At 38.2% G+C, this 16600-nt stretch overlaps 2 protein-coding genes across 7 annotated transcripts in view; one reads left to right on the forward strand and one right to left on the reverse strand.

Annotated features, from left to right (window-relative positions):
- DYRK1A (dual specificity tyrosine phosphorylation regulated kinase 1A) overlaps positions 1-16600 on the forward strand; it is a 137398-nt gene that overhangs the window by 68287 nt on the left and 52511 nt on the right. The gene's annotated exons all lie outside the window — the stretch shown is intronic.
- Positions 5187-6196, reverse strand: LOC132229873 (peptidyl-prolyl cis-trans isomerase FKBP3-like). The gene has a single exon (XM_059686450.1). It carries the CDS (start codon positions 6160-6162, stop codon positions 5488-5490), a length of 675 nt encoding a protein of 224 aa, XP_059542433.1. The 5' UTR covers positions 6163-6196; the 3' UTR covers positions 5187-5487.

Raw genomic sequence — 16600 nt, forward strand, 5'->3', positions numbered from 1 at the left:
CTTGTGTTTCTGTAGCCTACTGGTTGCAGCCAGTCTTTTTTCTTCCTACTAGTCGTATTCTTTTAGGTTATGTTTAACTGACAGGTTAAATTTAGATTGTACTTTTGTCCTATATTAAACATTAATTACTCAATATTTATGCATATGTTAATAAATTTAATCTCTTTTGGAAATAAAAAATGAAATATGTTTTCCTCTTCACATGTTAGTAGTAAGATCCCTTTTAATTTTTAGTTTTTATATTCTTCCTTTGGTTACTTTCATCACTTTAATACAATAATGTGTTTATAGCTGTCTTATTACTTAAAAAAAAAGGACTGTCTTCCCAGAAAAATGAAATCAAGTACCTCTCTATGCTATCTTTCTTCCTGCAAATTTATTTTCCTTTTAAAAAGTTTTTCTCTTGATATTATTAACATTTTATAAAACTGACCTAAATCTATTTCTTGATGCTTCAGTTTTAGACAGTTTCTCTTGACCTCCCAAGATATGAAATGAGGGCTTTAGTACCCTTTATATTACTTTTTGCCTCTCGCCCTTTACCCACCAGACAATTACTTATATATTGTATGTAAGTCTATACACTTACACACCTGTCCTTAACTATAATTGAATTACATGTTTTGTGTGTTGAGTTGTGTGAAAATTGAAAACAGAAAAGTATACTGGAAGAACACATAGTGTATTAGCAACTATAGCTAGAGAGATGAAATACTGTCATTAAGTTTGTTCCACCCATGGGAGAAATGTTAACACTAGGTTGAGGTGGAGTGCAATGTAATGGTGATCTTAAATAATGAGTTAATTGTATGATATGCATCCAGTTGATCATGCAGCACAGTTAATTGTCTCGTAGTAATCAAGCCAAGTTCCCCTCCTCCTCCTCCTCCTCCTCCTCCTCCACTGTCCCCCCCCCCCCCCCCCCCCCCCCCCCGCCAGCTTTCGGCTCTAGGTCTCGCTGACATTTACTGATTGGCACCATCCCTTTGGCCTTTAGTCTTGAAATCTGTCGGAATCTGGTTCACTGGTGTGTCTCCATCCCATGCTTTAAATAATTGATCTTATATTTGTGATTCGTTACTGCTGATTTGGTGGATATTAGTGAGGATGAGGATGAGTATGCTTGACCTTTGTAGTGTTCTAGATTTTCTTTTTAGAAGCACGCTCCTTCCCCAACTTAAGACACTGAGCTTCTAGGTGTGGTGTTGGTTCCTTGCTGGTGGTAGAATGTTTTCAAGCACTCCTCCAGTTGTGGCTGTCCTTGCTTCTCTATGTACTGTGAATTCTGGGAGCATATATTAAGAACTAGGTAGCTTTCTTGGTTTCAAAACTGTACCTGTTTTCAGATGACATGAAAATTGACAAGAAAATACTTAATGCAGTTTGTATAGATGAATATGCTTAAGGAAGGCGAAACTTTGATTGCTTTGATAAGCACAATTCAGAAAGGTATTTTAATGGCAAAAATAATTTGCAAGAATCTTTTTTGTTTTAGCAGTGTGCATTAGTTATGATAACACTTACCTAAATAAAGGCTTGATCAGTCAACTTTTATGTTTCCATGATATCTGAATGAAGGAACAAAAGTATATTTAATATACAACAGTGAGTATTCATAATGCTCTAAGTGCATTTTTGGTTAGGAGTGGAAGAGGGGATGAGAATGGGACCATTTCCCAAACATGAATTAGTTGATCCACAAGAATACAGCCCAAAATTTTAAAATTTGTGTTTATAATTCAGGTTTAAATAACAGTTAACCTTCTATTTTTGTAAGCAGACCTATTGAGAGGGAAAAATGTTTTAGAATGGCTTTGAAGTTGGAGACTGTAGATCTCTACTGGGCTTATTTAATCTCTTGTAAAAGATGTTCAGCTAAACAATATAGGGGCAGCCTCGCTTATAGAATAAGGAATTACAAACTTGATCAAAGTAGTTGCTCAGAACTAAAAAAAAAAAGAAATTTTCCAGATTAGATGGTTTTTAAATAAAAAAAGAAAAATACATTTTATCCACTTGCCATTTTTTAAAACTTTAAAACAATATCAAATTTCTCCCTAAAATTCAAAATCATTTGTATTGTATGATTTGTCATTTGAGATGATCTTGGGTGATTTATTACTTGGCATAATAATGGCCTGTTACCCATTGAGAGGATAGAGGCTATTTATGTATCTTGAGCATCATTAGCAGATGAGAAGTTAATAGTTATTTATCCTAAATGTATTTCTTCTTATAATATAGGATACTGGTTTTTTAAAAAAATTAATGATTAATTGTATACCTAGAAAACTTACTTTCTTTACTACAATTTCCAAAATACATACTTTATGTAATGAAGATTCTAATTTAGTGAGTTAACTATTTTTAAGTGTTCTAGATGTTTAATTTCTGGTTCTAAAAGTAGTATTCGCTGGTACTTTTCTAAATTCCACTATGTAAGTAGCTTTTGAAAGCATTGAAGATAAACTGAACAACATTTAAATTTAGGGTGTTTTATCCCAGAGCATCTATCATCAGGCAGAAGGTGTTTCCCAAAGGGAAATAGGAGTGCCAAGGTTTTAATTTTTTTCTCCTTCAAGGATGGCAAAATTTTGCGATATAAAGAATGCTTATACAGTCCTTGATTACATGGAAAATTCCCTGTTTACTACTATAGATTGGAAGATAGGGTGGGTTAGAATTGCTTTATGGGGGGAGGGGTGGGAATTAACCACAATATTAAAGGTTTATGAGCAAAAGTGTGAAAAAAATTGGCTTCAAAAAATCTTCCTTTTATTTCTCTTCTTGCCTTTATCCTTAGGAATTAAAAGGGGCTTGTGTAGTTTTCCAAGTAGTTCAGAAACATACCAAATGATATAAATTGAGTCTTTCAGGGGATGGGTTAAATGCTTTGGGTTAGAGGTGATTTTCAAGCCTTCCTGAAGCCTTGGTTAGAGGATGCTGTGGATGATGACAAGGAGAATGATCCTGAGCTAATCTTTTAAAAAATGCTTATATTTCAGTATATGTTCATATTAAAACAAACCAAGAGGCTTGCTGATACCTGACTGATATATTGATTATTCATAATATTCTTAGAAGATAGTTTGGGAGGGCTTTGATTTTATCTATAGGATTATTATCTTATATGCTGCTTTTCTAAATGTGGGTTTTTGTTTATTTTGGTTTATAGAATGAGGGGTTACTATTAGATGATATTTAAAGTTGTTTTTTTATCTTTAAAGTTCAGTTATTGATCCCTTTGCTCCTTCTAAGAAGCTGACTCTAGTTTGATTTCATTGCACTTTAAGTGGTTTTCATCTAGAATCCCTAAGTAGAGAGACGATGAGAAGAAATTAGGAGACAAGTGTTGGGTAGTGGGTGCTTGGAGCTGATGGAAAAGTGGCTTCAGTTTTCTTAAGGTGGAAGATAATTGGCAGCGATAGAAATAGGACCAACATGCTGTTTTCTTTGAATCTGATGCCCAAATCTGCTCTGTGTCTTAATTCAGTATATTTTACAAGTGCTAGAAGTTTTTCTGGAGACATTTACAGACGTTCGATGGAAAATATATTTAAAAATCACTAACTTCTTGGTGTGGGTTGAATCTGTACTGCATTTAGGAGATAATTGCTAGGATAGGTGGGACAAGATCTATTTTAAAATAAAATTGTATCTTTTATAAAGATACAATTATAAGGCACAAATGGGAACTGTGTCTCTTTGACATGTTTCAAAGCATTTATCTGAAAATGAGATTAAAGAAATTCTCTCAACTACTAAGAATTGTCAGAACACTGATGTTCTTTAAAACTATTTTTGTAGCTGTTAGTATGTACTGACAGTAGTTTTTTTGTTTTATTATTAGAAATTTCACATATGAATATAATATGCTTATATTATGCCTGTATCTTAGTTTAATTTGATTCCAAGAGATGAGTATTATTATGTGGGTTTAATTTGTATATTTTAAGCCTATGGGTTAATACTTAATTTGGGTCTTATTATTTTTAAATTATTTTTGAAGTTGTATAACATATGTCATAATAAAAAACAAAATGTTAATTTCTCTTCAATCTAATAAAGCTTGTTTGAGACTCCCAGTGGATGTTCTGTTACGCTCACCTTTTAGTCTTTTCATAGTAGAATAAAAATGCTTTGTAGGATTTTTCTATAATGTAATGTTTGAGAATCTATAGAAAGACATTGCAGAACGTTGCTTTTGAGTCGGTGGGGGAGAAAGTTGAAAGGTTGATTGCAGCTGTTGGAAAAACATATCTATATAGTAAAAAGTTAAAATTAAATGCATGACTTTAACCGTATGTATACTGTGTGTTATCATTGGATTGCTTTTGGATTGGAAAGCAGAATATGATTCTAATCCTTTACAGTTGCTGTTAATTTTGCTCTAAACCTGAAAGTGTTAACAGCAACTTGAAAATGTGACAAAGCTCAATTTCATTTCTTGTTTATTGCTTGTTTTCCTATTGGACAATTGGAAGTAGCCCTGCCCTGGCAACTAAAATAGGCTATTTGCATAACCTAGTTTGATTGGCTAGCATTCCAACTAACAGTTCCAATCATATGGTGTAGGTTTAGTGGTAGGCTATGCTAATTAGCTGCTGTTGCTGGGGTTCGGGACGGTTTCCCTGTGCTGTTCTGCTGCATTGTGTTGCCTGGTGAGAGACATTGATAAATGAGTGTTTAATGATCTGCAGCAGTTCCCACTCACTGCGGGCAGGCGGATTTTAGAACAGAAGTGGAAATAAGGATTTAATTGCTCTGTTAAATACCTGTAACCAAAATATGTGTATTATATTATAGAAGTTGTATAAAATCTTTACCTAATTAAGTACTTTCATAACATAAAAGGGAAATGTTTTAGCTTTATCTTTTAAAATATAACCCAGGTAGCAGAACAATATACAGGTTTTCTAAAATTGTTCAGTAAAATTGATCTTTTTTTAAATTCCAGATTAGAAATAGTACCATTGCAATGAATAGCATATTTGCATATTTGATTTTTTCTCATGTTTTTGACCTTTTATAAAAGTACATGTTTGTTTTTAATAAATTGGTGCAAGCTTTTGGGCAGGATTTATCTCGTGCTGCTCATGTGATCTAGCAAAATAGGAGCATAAACTTGAAACCCTGTTCATGATGTTCTGTTCATTTGGTTGTTATTCACCACCTTCCACTATTACTTTTCATATATTTTTTTTTTTCAAGACATTGGGTACATTTTTATTGAGCCTTTAGTTTACAACATGAGGTAACAGGAAAAGTTCTCCTTAACCAGTACTTTACACAGCTGTAGTAAAATATTTTAAACTGCAGGGATTTATAATGGATTACATTTCTTAATTTTTGGGAGAAAGTAAACAAGTTCTAACATAACTATGAATTTTCCAGTTCACTTCCATAACAATAGTAACCAGCTGTAATTAGTTACGTAACTTTCTTCAAGGCTATGGCTGATGTCTTTAGATCAGAAGCATTGCTGTTTCAATCAATATCCACTAATTCCACTTCAAAAATGAGTTTTGCATTTGGTGGGATTTTGGCATCAGGCTGTCCTTTCTTTCCATAAGCCCATTCTGGTTCAATTTCTAGTCGAGCTTTTTCTCCTTTACTCATAGTCAAGAGCGCTTCATCCCATCCTCTGATAACTTTGCCTATTCCAACCTTAAAACTTAAAGGCTTGGCATTTTTCTTCTTCTTTGAACTCGTTTGAATATTGGCATCAAAAACAGTTCCATCCTGTAGTGTTCCTGTATACCAGCAGTGAACAACATCTCCCTTTTTGGGGAAGTTGGTTTTATCCCCCTTTTTAAGAACAGATTTTGTATATTTTGGTGGACCCTCATCCAGAGTCTCTTCAGACTTGGTTTCTTTGGGTTTATCTTCATTAAGCTTCACATTTTTCACCTGCTCAGACACTTTATTTATACTTTCAGTACCCTTGAAACGCTTACTTTCAAAAAGATGGTTATAGGCTGTAACCAAATGGTCCTTGTTAGCTGTCTTGGCCACATTTTTAATGTTTCCTAATAACTTATGTTCTGCAAGAAACGAATCTGAACCGTGGTCCTGTAGAAACTTGATAATGTCCTTCTTGGGCAGCTGCTCGCTGCGCAGCTGCTCCACGGTCCAGGCCCGCTGTGGGACAGCCGCCGCCATCTTCCCCCGCTGCCGCGGCTTTACTCAACTTTTCATATTTAATCAGATATTTTAGCTATTGCTTATACTGTATTATCTTTGGTTTTCAGTAAGTCTGTATTGGGTACTGTTAGGTGGGTGATTCTGTAGGAAATATAAACTCAATCTTTTTGTTCAAGGAACATAAGAGGTAAAGAATATATACATGCAAAGTTAGCTAAAAGTATAAGATAACCATACGGAAAGTTCCATAAGGATTTATCTGGAAGAGTATGGGAAGAAGTCTTCACCAGGTGTTTTGAGGGTAGGGTCATGGGAAACGGGTTGAGTATACTGGGAAAGGCTTAAAGAGGAAGCTCATAGAACTGCATTAAGGTTTTAAATGTGTTTAGGATTCAAATAGCTGGAGAGTAGTAATAGGAAGGAAGAACATTTTAGTGTGAAGAATAGGTGATACTTGAACAAAGGTAATATTTCTTGTATTATTTAGTTACCCAGCACAGCAGGTGGTCACGGTGATGAAGGCTTCCAGTCTGAGAGGTTTCAGTGCCCAAGTAGGCTGCTCATTTAACTCTCGTTCTCTTTGGCTTTTCTCCACTTGGTTTTGTGGCAATCAGTTCTCCTCACTTTTTTGTCTGTTGGTTAAGACTTTAACTTACTTCCTCCCTCTCTCTTGGCCTTAAAGCACTGAAACACAGAATGTCACAAAAATAATCCCTGTGAATTTAGATGTCTGTATCAAGTTTTTAAAAAAGTTTACCCATTTATTTATTCTCTCCTTCATCTAAGGGCCTAGTAGACAGACAAGCTAATTGGACAATCTTACAGCCTTGTGGAGAATAACAAAAATTAAACCAGAACATTTGATTATTAATTATGTTTTCCTAGGCATATACACTGAACACGTATTGTAAAACTAAGGTATGGAAACACTTTATTGTACCACAGAGTCCAGAGGGTACCACACTCAAGACATTTATAATTTTCCGGCGGTGGATGAGCTGTGTCTTAACTACATCACATTATGCTGCAAGGGAGGTGGACATTTAGAAGGGGGGCATCTTTCTGGGTTGGGACTAGGAAGAGATTCTTGGTTAGAGTGGTGCTTCACATGGCTTTAGGGGATGTGATTTTAACAGGAGGTTCTGTAATGTGCATGGTACCCTTTGAAGGTGAAGGCCTGTTGAGAAAGCTTGGTTGATGGCAAAGGAGACTGTGTTGTTGAGGGCCATGAAGAACAGGAAACATAGACTTTGCAGTTTTTCTTGTCAAAAGGGGGAGGGGGGGTTAAAAATTCTTCAGAGCAGCATTCCATGGTGTTTTTAAAAAAACATTTCTTATGAATGTTTGCAAATATTAAAAGACATTCTTAAAATATGAAAATATGATATTGAATAATTTTAAGGTGTTTGGTCTAAGCAACTGGAAGGTTTGAGTTACCATCACATGAGATGAGATATGGAGTAGGAGAAGATACCTTTGGGTGGCGAGTATGCCTCTAAAAGATCAAATTTTGGATAGATTGAAACTTTTCAAACAGCCTTATCAACACTAATAAAAGAGAAAAATGGTAATTGGCGTACGAGCTACCCTTTTCATTGGCTAATCAGGGCTATATGCAAATTAACTGCCAACTAAGATTGGCAGTTAACTGCCAACAAGATGGCGGTTAATTTGCATATGTAGGCACAATGCAGGGAGGCCAAAGGGAAAGCAGGAAGAAGCCCCCTGCCACTGACAGTGATTGGAAACCCAGGGGGGAGCTAAGAGCTGGGGGGCAGGGCCAAGGCGGCCCTGGGGCCGCCTTGGCCCTGCCCCCCAGCCATGATCGGAGAATCAGGCGCCTTTTCCGCCCTGGCCAGTGATAGCAGGAAGTAGGGGTGGAGCCAGCGATGGGAGCTGGGCACGGTCGAAGCTGGCAGTCCTGGGGGCTAGGGGTCCCTTGCCTGGGCCTAAAGCGAAGCCCACGATCGCGGAGCCGCTGCAGCTGCGGGTCCCCACTGCCCGGGCCGGACGCCTCAGCCAGAGGCTTCATGCAGGGGCAGGGGCGGAGCCCGCATGATCGCAGCACCCCCCGCTGCCACTGCAGGTCCCTGCTGCCCAGGCCAGATGCCTAGGCCAGAGGCGTCAGGCCTGGGCAAGGGGCCGATCCTGCGATTGGAGAGTGATGGAGGTCAACGCCTGAGGGCTCCCAGTATGTGAGAGGGGGCAGGCTGGGCTGAGGGACACTCCCCCCCACACACACCCAGTGCACGAATTTCGTGCACCGGGCCCCTAGTTGTATTATACTTGGCATACAGTAACTTCACATATTTGACGAATTTTGACATGTATCACCCACAATCAGGACAATGAACATACTGGTATCTATCCCCCCCCCCCCCCCCCCCAAATTTGCTTGTGCTTCTTTGTAATTCCACTTCCTGGTCTCCCTCCCCCTTTGCCCCCAATCCCTGGGAGATGACTGTTCTGCTTTCCATCAATATAGCTTACTTCACCTTTTCTAGAATTTTATGTAAGTGGAATCGTATAATATGTTGTCTTTTTTTGGTCTGGTTGTTTTCACTCGGCATAATTATTTTGAGATTCACCCATGCTGTAGCACACATCATAGTTCATTCCTTTTATTACTGAAGTAGTATTTCATTGTGTGGATATACCACAGTTTATCCACTCACTTGTTGAAAGGACATTGGGGTTGTTTACAGTTTTTGCTTGTTTCAGAGTTGCTATGAATATTAATTTACAAGTCTTTGTGTGGATGAGTTTATATTTGTCTTGGGTAAACGCCTACTAGTGGAATGACTGGACCATATGGCTGGTGTATACTTCACTTTTTAAGAAGCTATTAAATCATTTTCCAAAGTGGCTGTGCTATTTTACATTTCTACCAGCTGCACAGAGAGTTACAGTCCGCCACCCATTCCCATATCTGGTGGGTCACTCTTTTTATTTTAGCAATTTGGTAGATGTGCAGTGATTTCTCATTGCATTTCCCAGTGATTAATGATGTTGAACATGTTTGCATGAGCTGTTTGTCCTCTATAAGTCATCTTTGGGGATATGTTTGTTCAAATATTTGCCCAACTTGTTTTTTTATTTTTTCCTTTTCATTATCGGGCTTTGAGAATTCTTTATCTGTTTTGAATACAAGTTCTTTGTCACAAGATACTTTTAAAAAAGAAAATAAAAAGATAAGCCCTGGACTAGGAGAAAATCTTTGTGAATTATGTATTTGACAAAGGGTCTTGAAAAACAAATGTTTTTTATTTTATGAAGCTCATTTTATTGATTTGTTCTTTTATGGATGCTTTTGGGAAAACTTTTGCCAAACTTGTCTCAAGGTTTCCCATGGTTATTTTTTCCTCTGGACTTCATAGTTTTGGATATTACATTTAAATCTGGCATGCATTTGGAGTTAATATTTGTAAATGGTATTGCAAGGTGCACCTAAAAGATCACCTTTTTATGCAAATGGATATCCAGTTATTCTACAGTCATTTGTTGAAAGGACTTATTCTTTTTCCACTTCATTACATTTATATCTTTGTCAAAAATCAGTCTTCCATATGTGTGCCAGTCTGTAAGTTTTTACAAAGAAGTCTACTAGGATGTTGATTGGGATTGTGTTGAATCTATAGATGATTTTGGGGAGGAACTGACATCTTAATATTGATTCTTCAAAGTCATGCACACGGTATGTAGTTGGTATATCTCTCCTATTTAGATTTTTCTTTAATTTTTCTAATTAAAACTAAAAACAAAATTAAATATTGATTTTTGGAGAGAGAGGGAGAGAGAAATATTGATTGGCTGCCTCCTGCAACCTCCTACTGGGGAGTAAAGCCATGCAACCCAGGCATGTGCCCTGACCGGGAATTGAACTGGCAACCTTTTGGTGCACAGGATGACACTTGACCAACTGAATCACATGGGTCACGGCTCTAATTAAAAACTTTTTCGTATACTAGTCCTTCACATCTTTTGTCAGATTCATACCTATTTTATGTTTTTTATGTAACTATAAATGGTTTTTAAATTTCAGTTTCTGATTGTAATTGCTAGTACACAAAAAGAAATACAACTGATTTTTATATATTGATCTTACAGTCTGCAACCTTGCTAAGATCACATATTAGCTCTGATAGTTTTTTGTAATGTGTTTGAAGAACAGGAGAGGACTTGTTTATGGAATTGTGCCTTATTGAACGTAAGTACAGAACCCTTCACTAGATGTTGGGAATAGGTACACGTGTGAAAATAATCATAATCTGCCTCTGTTTTTATGGAACTTACTGTCTGAAAAAGAATGTAAAAGAACAGTGAAGAAGGATATGAAAGAATTTCCTAAGGAACCCTAGGCAGAACTTGGAGGATGATTAGTCACATAGGGTGGAGCATGATGCCAAGTTTGGATGAGTGGGAGAATATTGTTAGTACAAAAGGGAAGTTAGGCAAAGGCGTTCTCTTGGGTGGGGGGCAGAGTTATATTTGTTTGCTTCTAAATAGGGTAAGTAGAACCCCTAAATAGAAATTCCATATTGCAGAAAATCCAGAAATGAATAGTGAGTCGATATGTGTTGGTCTTGCTTTACCATGAAAGGAAGAGAGAGCATGAGCAGTTAGTAGGGTGGAGGGGCTGACAGTAGAGTGGAGAGCAGGGCTTTCCTGGAAAGGGCTGGAGAACTGGGAGGTGATACTGTGCTGCTCATTTCTGTTTTACTAGTATTAATGAGGAAACTGGGGCACAGAAAGTGAAGAAAGGTGCCAGAGGACACACTAGTAAGTGTGGGAGTCATACTTCAAACCTGGCTCCACAGTCTGTTCTTTTAGGCCTATTCTATGTTTCCCCTAATATACTTCTTTAAATCTACTCACTTATTTAATACGTTGTTTCTTTCATAAGGAAATTAATCTTCTATATCTATATACTATATATAAAAGCCTAATATGCAAATTGTCCCATCGGGAGTTAGATTGTTCACTATGACATGTGCTGACCACCGGGGCGGCGCGGAACCAAGGAAGGCCCTGCTGGCAGCCGGCAGCTGGGGAAAGAAGGCCCTGGCTGGCAGCCAGAAGGCCCCGATTGGCTGTGATCACCAGCCAGGCCTAGGGACCCTGCCTGCGCACAAATTTTGTGCACCAGGACTCTAGTATTATTATAAAGTTAGAACATCAGCCTCACTTGTTCCTTGTATAAGGAATAAAAATAAATATAGGGAAATCAAGGCAATTCTGTTAAATTTATACAACTTATAGAATGCATATCTGAAAACAATGGAACTATGCATGATTAGTTAGTAACTAACGGATATTCTGCTAGATGTCAGGTGGTTTAAGATAATGATGAGAGATTATGTGAGACAAGCAACAAATATTTGTTGAACATTTATTGTGCTGAGCATTTCCTTTTGGTGCTGGGTCTATACTTGTCGGTGAGACAGAACCATTGCTCTCATGGTGCCTACATTATAATGGATGGAGATACATTATAAACATCTAAATACGTAGATGGTTGGGGAAGGTACAGTTGCTTTTCTTTGTTGTTGTTGTTCCCCCTGGAAGGTCAGGGATGATCTCTCCAAGGGAGTGCTTTACTTCAGTTTCGTTTGACTTGTTTCAAATGAACACATATATGTATCTCTGGAATATTCTGGGTTATAGTGCCATACACTGTGATGCACAACATTTTGCAAATCTATTCTTTTTTTTAAAAATTGATTTCAGAGAGGAAGTGAAGAGAGAGATAGAAACATCCATGATGAGAGTGAATCATTGATTGGCTGCCTCCTGCACGCCCTCCACTGGGGATCAAGCCCACAACCCAAGCCCTCGACCGGAATCGAACCGGGAACCCTTCAGTCTGCAGGCCGACGCTCTATCCATTGTGCCAAACCAGCTAGGGCTATTCTTTTTTTTTTAGTTATTATTTTTTAAATTAATTTTTAAAAGCCCGCCAGAGGCTATTTTTCTATTGATTTCTTTTTCTTTTTAGAGAGAGTGGAAGAGAGAGGGAAAGACAGAGAGAAACATCGATGTGAGAGAAACAAATTGATTGGTTGCCTCCTGCAGGAGCCCTGACCAGGGCCTGGGCCAGGGACAAGCCTGCAGCTGAGGTACCTGCCGTTGACTAGAATTGAACCTGGGACCATTCAGTCCGCAGGCAGATGCTCTATCCACTGAGCCAAACCGGCTAGGACCCAAATCTATTCTTGTATCATGAACAACTTAACTTTTTCCCCAGTTGGAGTAGAGGAATGACAGTTGCTCATCTGAAAGCCCAAGAAGCTCCATATAAAAGAGTAGTCATTTGTAATCACTATCCATTTTGTCACAGAGCCAAGGAAAGGCGGGAGGTTAGCATTCTGTTCTTAGTATTAGCAGTCTTAACATTTTTATTATTCATTTTGGGGTAAGGGCTTTCCTGCTTTTAAAACATTGAGTAGAATTTGCTACAAAAATGCCTGAGGCATTAGGAGGCAAAATAATGGGGTAATGTGCAGAAAAATTTAGTTGGTGAAAGTCCTTGTTAGGAACCATATATACCAGTGATGGCGAACCTATGACACGCGTATCAGAGGTGACACGCGAACTCATTTTTTTGGTTGATTTTTCTTTGTTAAATGGCATTTAAATATATAAAATAAATTTCAAAAATATGTCTTAGTTTTACTATGGTTGCAAAGATCAAAAAATTTCTATATGTGATACGGCACCAGAGTTAAGTTAGGGTTTTTCAAAATGCTGACACGCTGAGCTCAAAAGGTTCACATCGCTGATATATACCTTTCATATTTGTCAGTAGTTAATGTGGAAGAATATTTTATAACTGAAAATCTGTAAAAGTTTGAAAAATTGAGCAGTAGGTCTTCCCGTTTACTCATTTGGTATATAATGGACTACACTGCACTGTCTTATTTTAAACGTCTTCTAAACATTATAATATCTCTGAAAACATAGGCATATTTACTTTTCCCTTAAACACAGTGAACTAAATTCACTTTTAAATACTCACTGCAGCAGGTGCAACCCAAAAAACAAAGCTGACAAGTTGCATTTTTCAAAAACTGAAAATGAAAATTCAGGTCCGTGGGGGAAATTTAAAAGCATTTTAATTGACTTTTTTATTTATTAAAGTGGTTAATGGGAAAACTGACACTACTTTCAAGCTATTGAAATATTATTATCCTTAGCTTGAGAATCCATAGCATGAAAATATCTTTCAGATCCTTTAGTTTGAATTTGTGGGGTGTTTTCGAGTTTATAAAGTGTGTTCAAATGTGTTAGCTCCTGTGAACCTCCCCTGAGTATTGGAATGATTTCTCATCCCCACTTTACAGAGGGCTACTGAGCCTTGGAGAGAAGGTGAAGGTCACACTCAATTAGTGCTGAGGCTAATTTGTTCTTTTTGCTGCAGTATTTACTCAGTGCCTGGTCTCTGCTCTGGGTGGTACAGACACCACACTCGTGAGTCCTGGCTGGCAGCCCTCCTTCCTGCTATTGAAGCGCAGCATCCAGGCCCAGCAGCAGGAGCTCTGCTCCCAGGGCTCCCTCCCCCAGTGATTCTGGTGACCTTGATAGAGTCCTGCTCTGCTGTTTGATGTTAGTGTCACCCCCCCTCCCCTTCCTCATTATTAACACTTGTCCTCCTCTAAGGGACAGTTATTGCTTGGGAGGGAAGGGGGGACCACATAGCATCTGACCAGGAAGCATAACTTCATATATAATAATCTTTCTATTCTCCTAATAGGAGAAATGTTTTCTTTCATATTCCCCTCCTCTCTAGTAATCTGTGTTCAAGTCTCTTGAGGTGAGTTAATTGAGTCATGCAATGGTATTTTTTGAGTGTCACTTTGTGCCCGTTCACTAAAGATTTGTCAGTGAATGAAGCAGCAGTTCTATCCTTAAGGGCTTTGTATTGTAGTGGTCATTAAGAGATAATGACTTAAAAAATACACACACACACACACACACTATAATTTCAGGGTGCCTCATACTAATGGTGCTGCTTTTAAAGTTTCAAGACCCCAAATCCAGCTTGCTGCCTCTTTTTTATGAAAACAATACACAGCCACACTCATTGGTTTATATGTATTTTCTGGCTGCTTTTGTGCTACCAGAGTAGAGTTGATTAATTGCAATAGAGACTGTATGCTCCTAAAATATGCACACTCTGGCTTTAAGAAGAAGTTGGCTGATCCCTCTTCAGTACCTTGCCAGCCATTGTACTCGAAGGTATGGTTCAACTTCAGAGCTAGAAAATAAAGCTGATTTAAGTAGCCAACAGAAATGACAGATTATTGGAGCGGATAGTTTCTGTGCTGTAGGTGTGGGATCACCATGGTGAGTCAAGGTAGAGGTGACGAAGTATCTTAGCTTTGAGATGGGAAACCTATTGTGCTTTCAGTGGAGCATTTATTCTTGTTGGTGTTTTCTAGTAAATGTGAATTGTGTATAGTGGTTTTAAAAATTGTACATTAATGATAAAGTAATAACGCTATATACAATACTTCTGGAGATACTGTGGTTTCAGACCACCACAATAAAGCAGGTATCGCCAAAAAAGGTAACATCTGTGACGCCCAATAAAGCGAAGCGCAATAAAACATGGTATGTCCTAAAGCAGCGGTCGCCAACCTTTCGGACCTCACGGACCACCAGTGGTCCACGGACTAGCGGTTGGTGACCACTGCTCCAAATGTTTCCTTAAGCCAGCGGTTGCCAACCTCGTGGACCTCACGGATCGCCAGTGGTCCACCGCTGCCCTAAGGCATGGTATGTCCTTATAAATCAGATAAAGGAAGCTGCCCCTGTTTCTGAGTCTTACTCTTCAGAAGTATTCATTTTTAAGAGCTGTTAAGAGATATGGATTTTCCCCTCTAGTATTCTCTTCTACCAATACTTTTAAAAAATCTGTATTTCTGAACATACTCCTTTCCATTGTGACCCCTTGTTTGACTCGGTCCCTCAAAATGCTAAGAATAGGGATTGAATAACCGTTGAGTATTTGTCTTGATTTATTCTGGAAAAAATTTGTATACTACATTTCTTTGAATTCAAATGTTGAACAAAGGAGTGAAATATATATAAAAGAGGGATAATTTAATTTGCTGATTCATGCCAATTTTATCACTCCTACCTCTACTTTTTTGTACCTATTCTCTAAGAAAAAGTCTACCCTTTCAAAAGCCAAAGCACACTTCTAAACTTTTGGGAGGTAATTTTGTATTAGTCCATACCTTTACTAGTGGGAAGTGGCATACATCTGATCAGTGTATTCAAACTGGGAATAACATTTCTTGTAAGTATTTACTAACCATTTAACTTGATGTTACTTTTTGTATTTATTAAGGTAGGCTAGCTGGTATAACAAACATACCCAACATTTCAGTGGTTTAAATTAGAAGTTCATTTCTTGCTCATGTACTAGCCCAATGACTGTTACACCAGGGGATACCTGCTCTACACTGTACAGTTAGTTATTCCAGGACCAAGCTGTGGGCATTTTCCCTATTTTACTTACATATGGTGCCCAAAGGTCGCCCTGGGTTTTGGCATTCAGTTATTGTATTGGGAAAGAGCAGGGAGGTTTACTCAGAGAGATTTTTATGGGTTAGGCTTGGTGGCACCACATAGCCCTTGTTGGTACTCCACTGGCCAGATCTTAGTCGCGGGTCTGCTAGTTGTGAGAGAGCCTGGAAAATGACTAGTTGCCTCAGTCAGGAAAAAAAAGTGCCTTTGGTTATTAATTAGCAGTCTTGGCCATGTGGCCAATACAGCCGTCATAAACACCAGTAAGACATTGATTTATTCTACATAATTATTTCTTTTGTTGCTCCTTTTCTCATTCCCCCATGTTTCTGTAAATTACTCCCCTCTTCTGTGATCTTGTGTTTTTTTTTTGGGGGGGGGGAGTTGATGGCCCTCATTGTTCATTTATGTATGATAGTCGAGGTTTTTGTATGCAGACAACAGAAACTCATTCTTGGCTAAGTTGGGCTGGAAATGAATTTAATTGAAGGCTGCAAGTTAGTTCACATAATTGATTGGAAGGCTGGAGATTATGCTAGAAAATTAAGTAGGAACCAAAGTGGCAGGCAGCAGAGGATACAGCCAGGGTGAAGCCATAGGGTGAAGCCATAGGCCCAAGTCTGGTTAGAATGCCACTCCTGGCACTTTGCAGTGAATTGCTGCGTGAACTTCACCTTTCCCTTCCCCACGCCACATGGCTCTCACTGTTCCTGCACCTTTGAGATCATAAACTCTGAGCAGAAACACTTGACTGTTCAAACTTTGGTTTTTAGCAAAACCCTAGTTTACCAGGGCGAAAGGAAGAGTGATTTTTTTGTTACTCTGGCTTTTATAGTAGGGGCAGGGCTTTTTTTTTTTTTTTTTTTTTTTTTTTTTTTTTTGGTCTTTCACAATTTTCCCAAGCCTAAATGGGCGTCCAGAGATA

The sequence above is a fragment of the Myotis daubentonii genome, chromosome 3 (assembly GCF_963259705.1).
Source record: "Myotis daubentonii chromosome 3, mMyoDau2.1, whole genome shotgun sequence".
Classification (NCBI taxonomy): Eukaryota; Metazoa; Chordata; class Mammalia; order Chiroptera; family Vespertilionidae; genus Myotis; species Myotis daubentonii.

Excerpts from the sequence above, each read along its gene's own strand:
- LOC132229873 (XM_059686450.1), bottom strand. The coding sequence starts at position 6,162 with ATGGCGGCGGCTGTCCCACAGCGGGCCTGGACCGTGGAGCAGCTGCGC.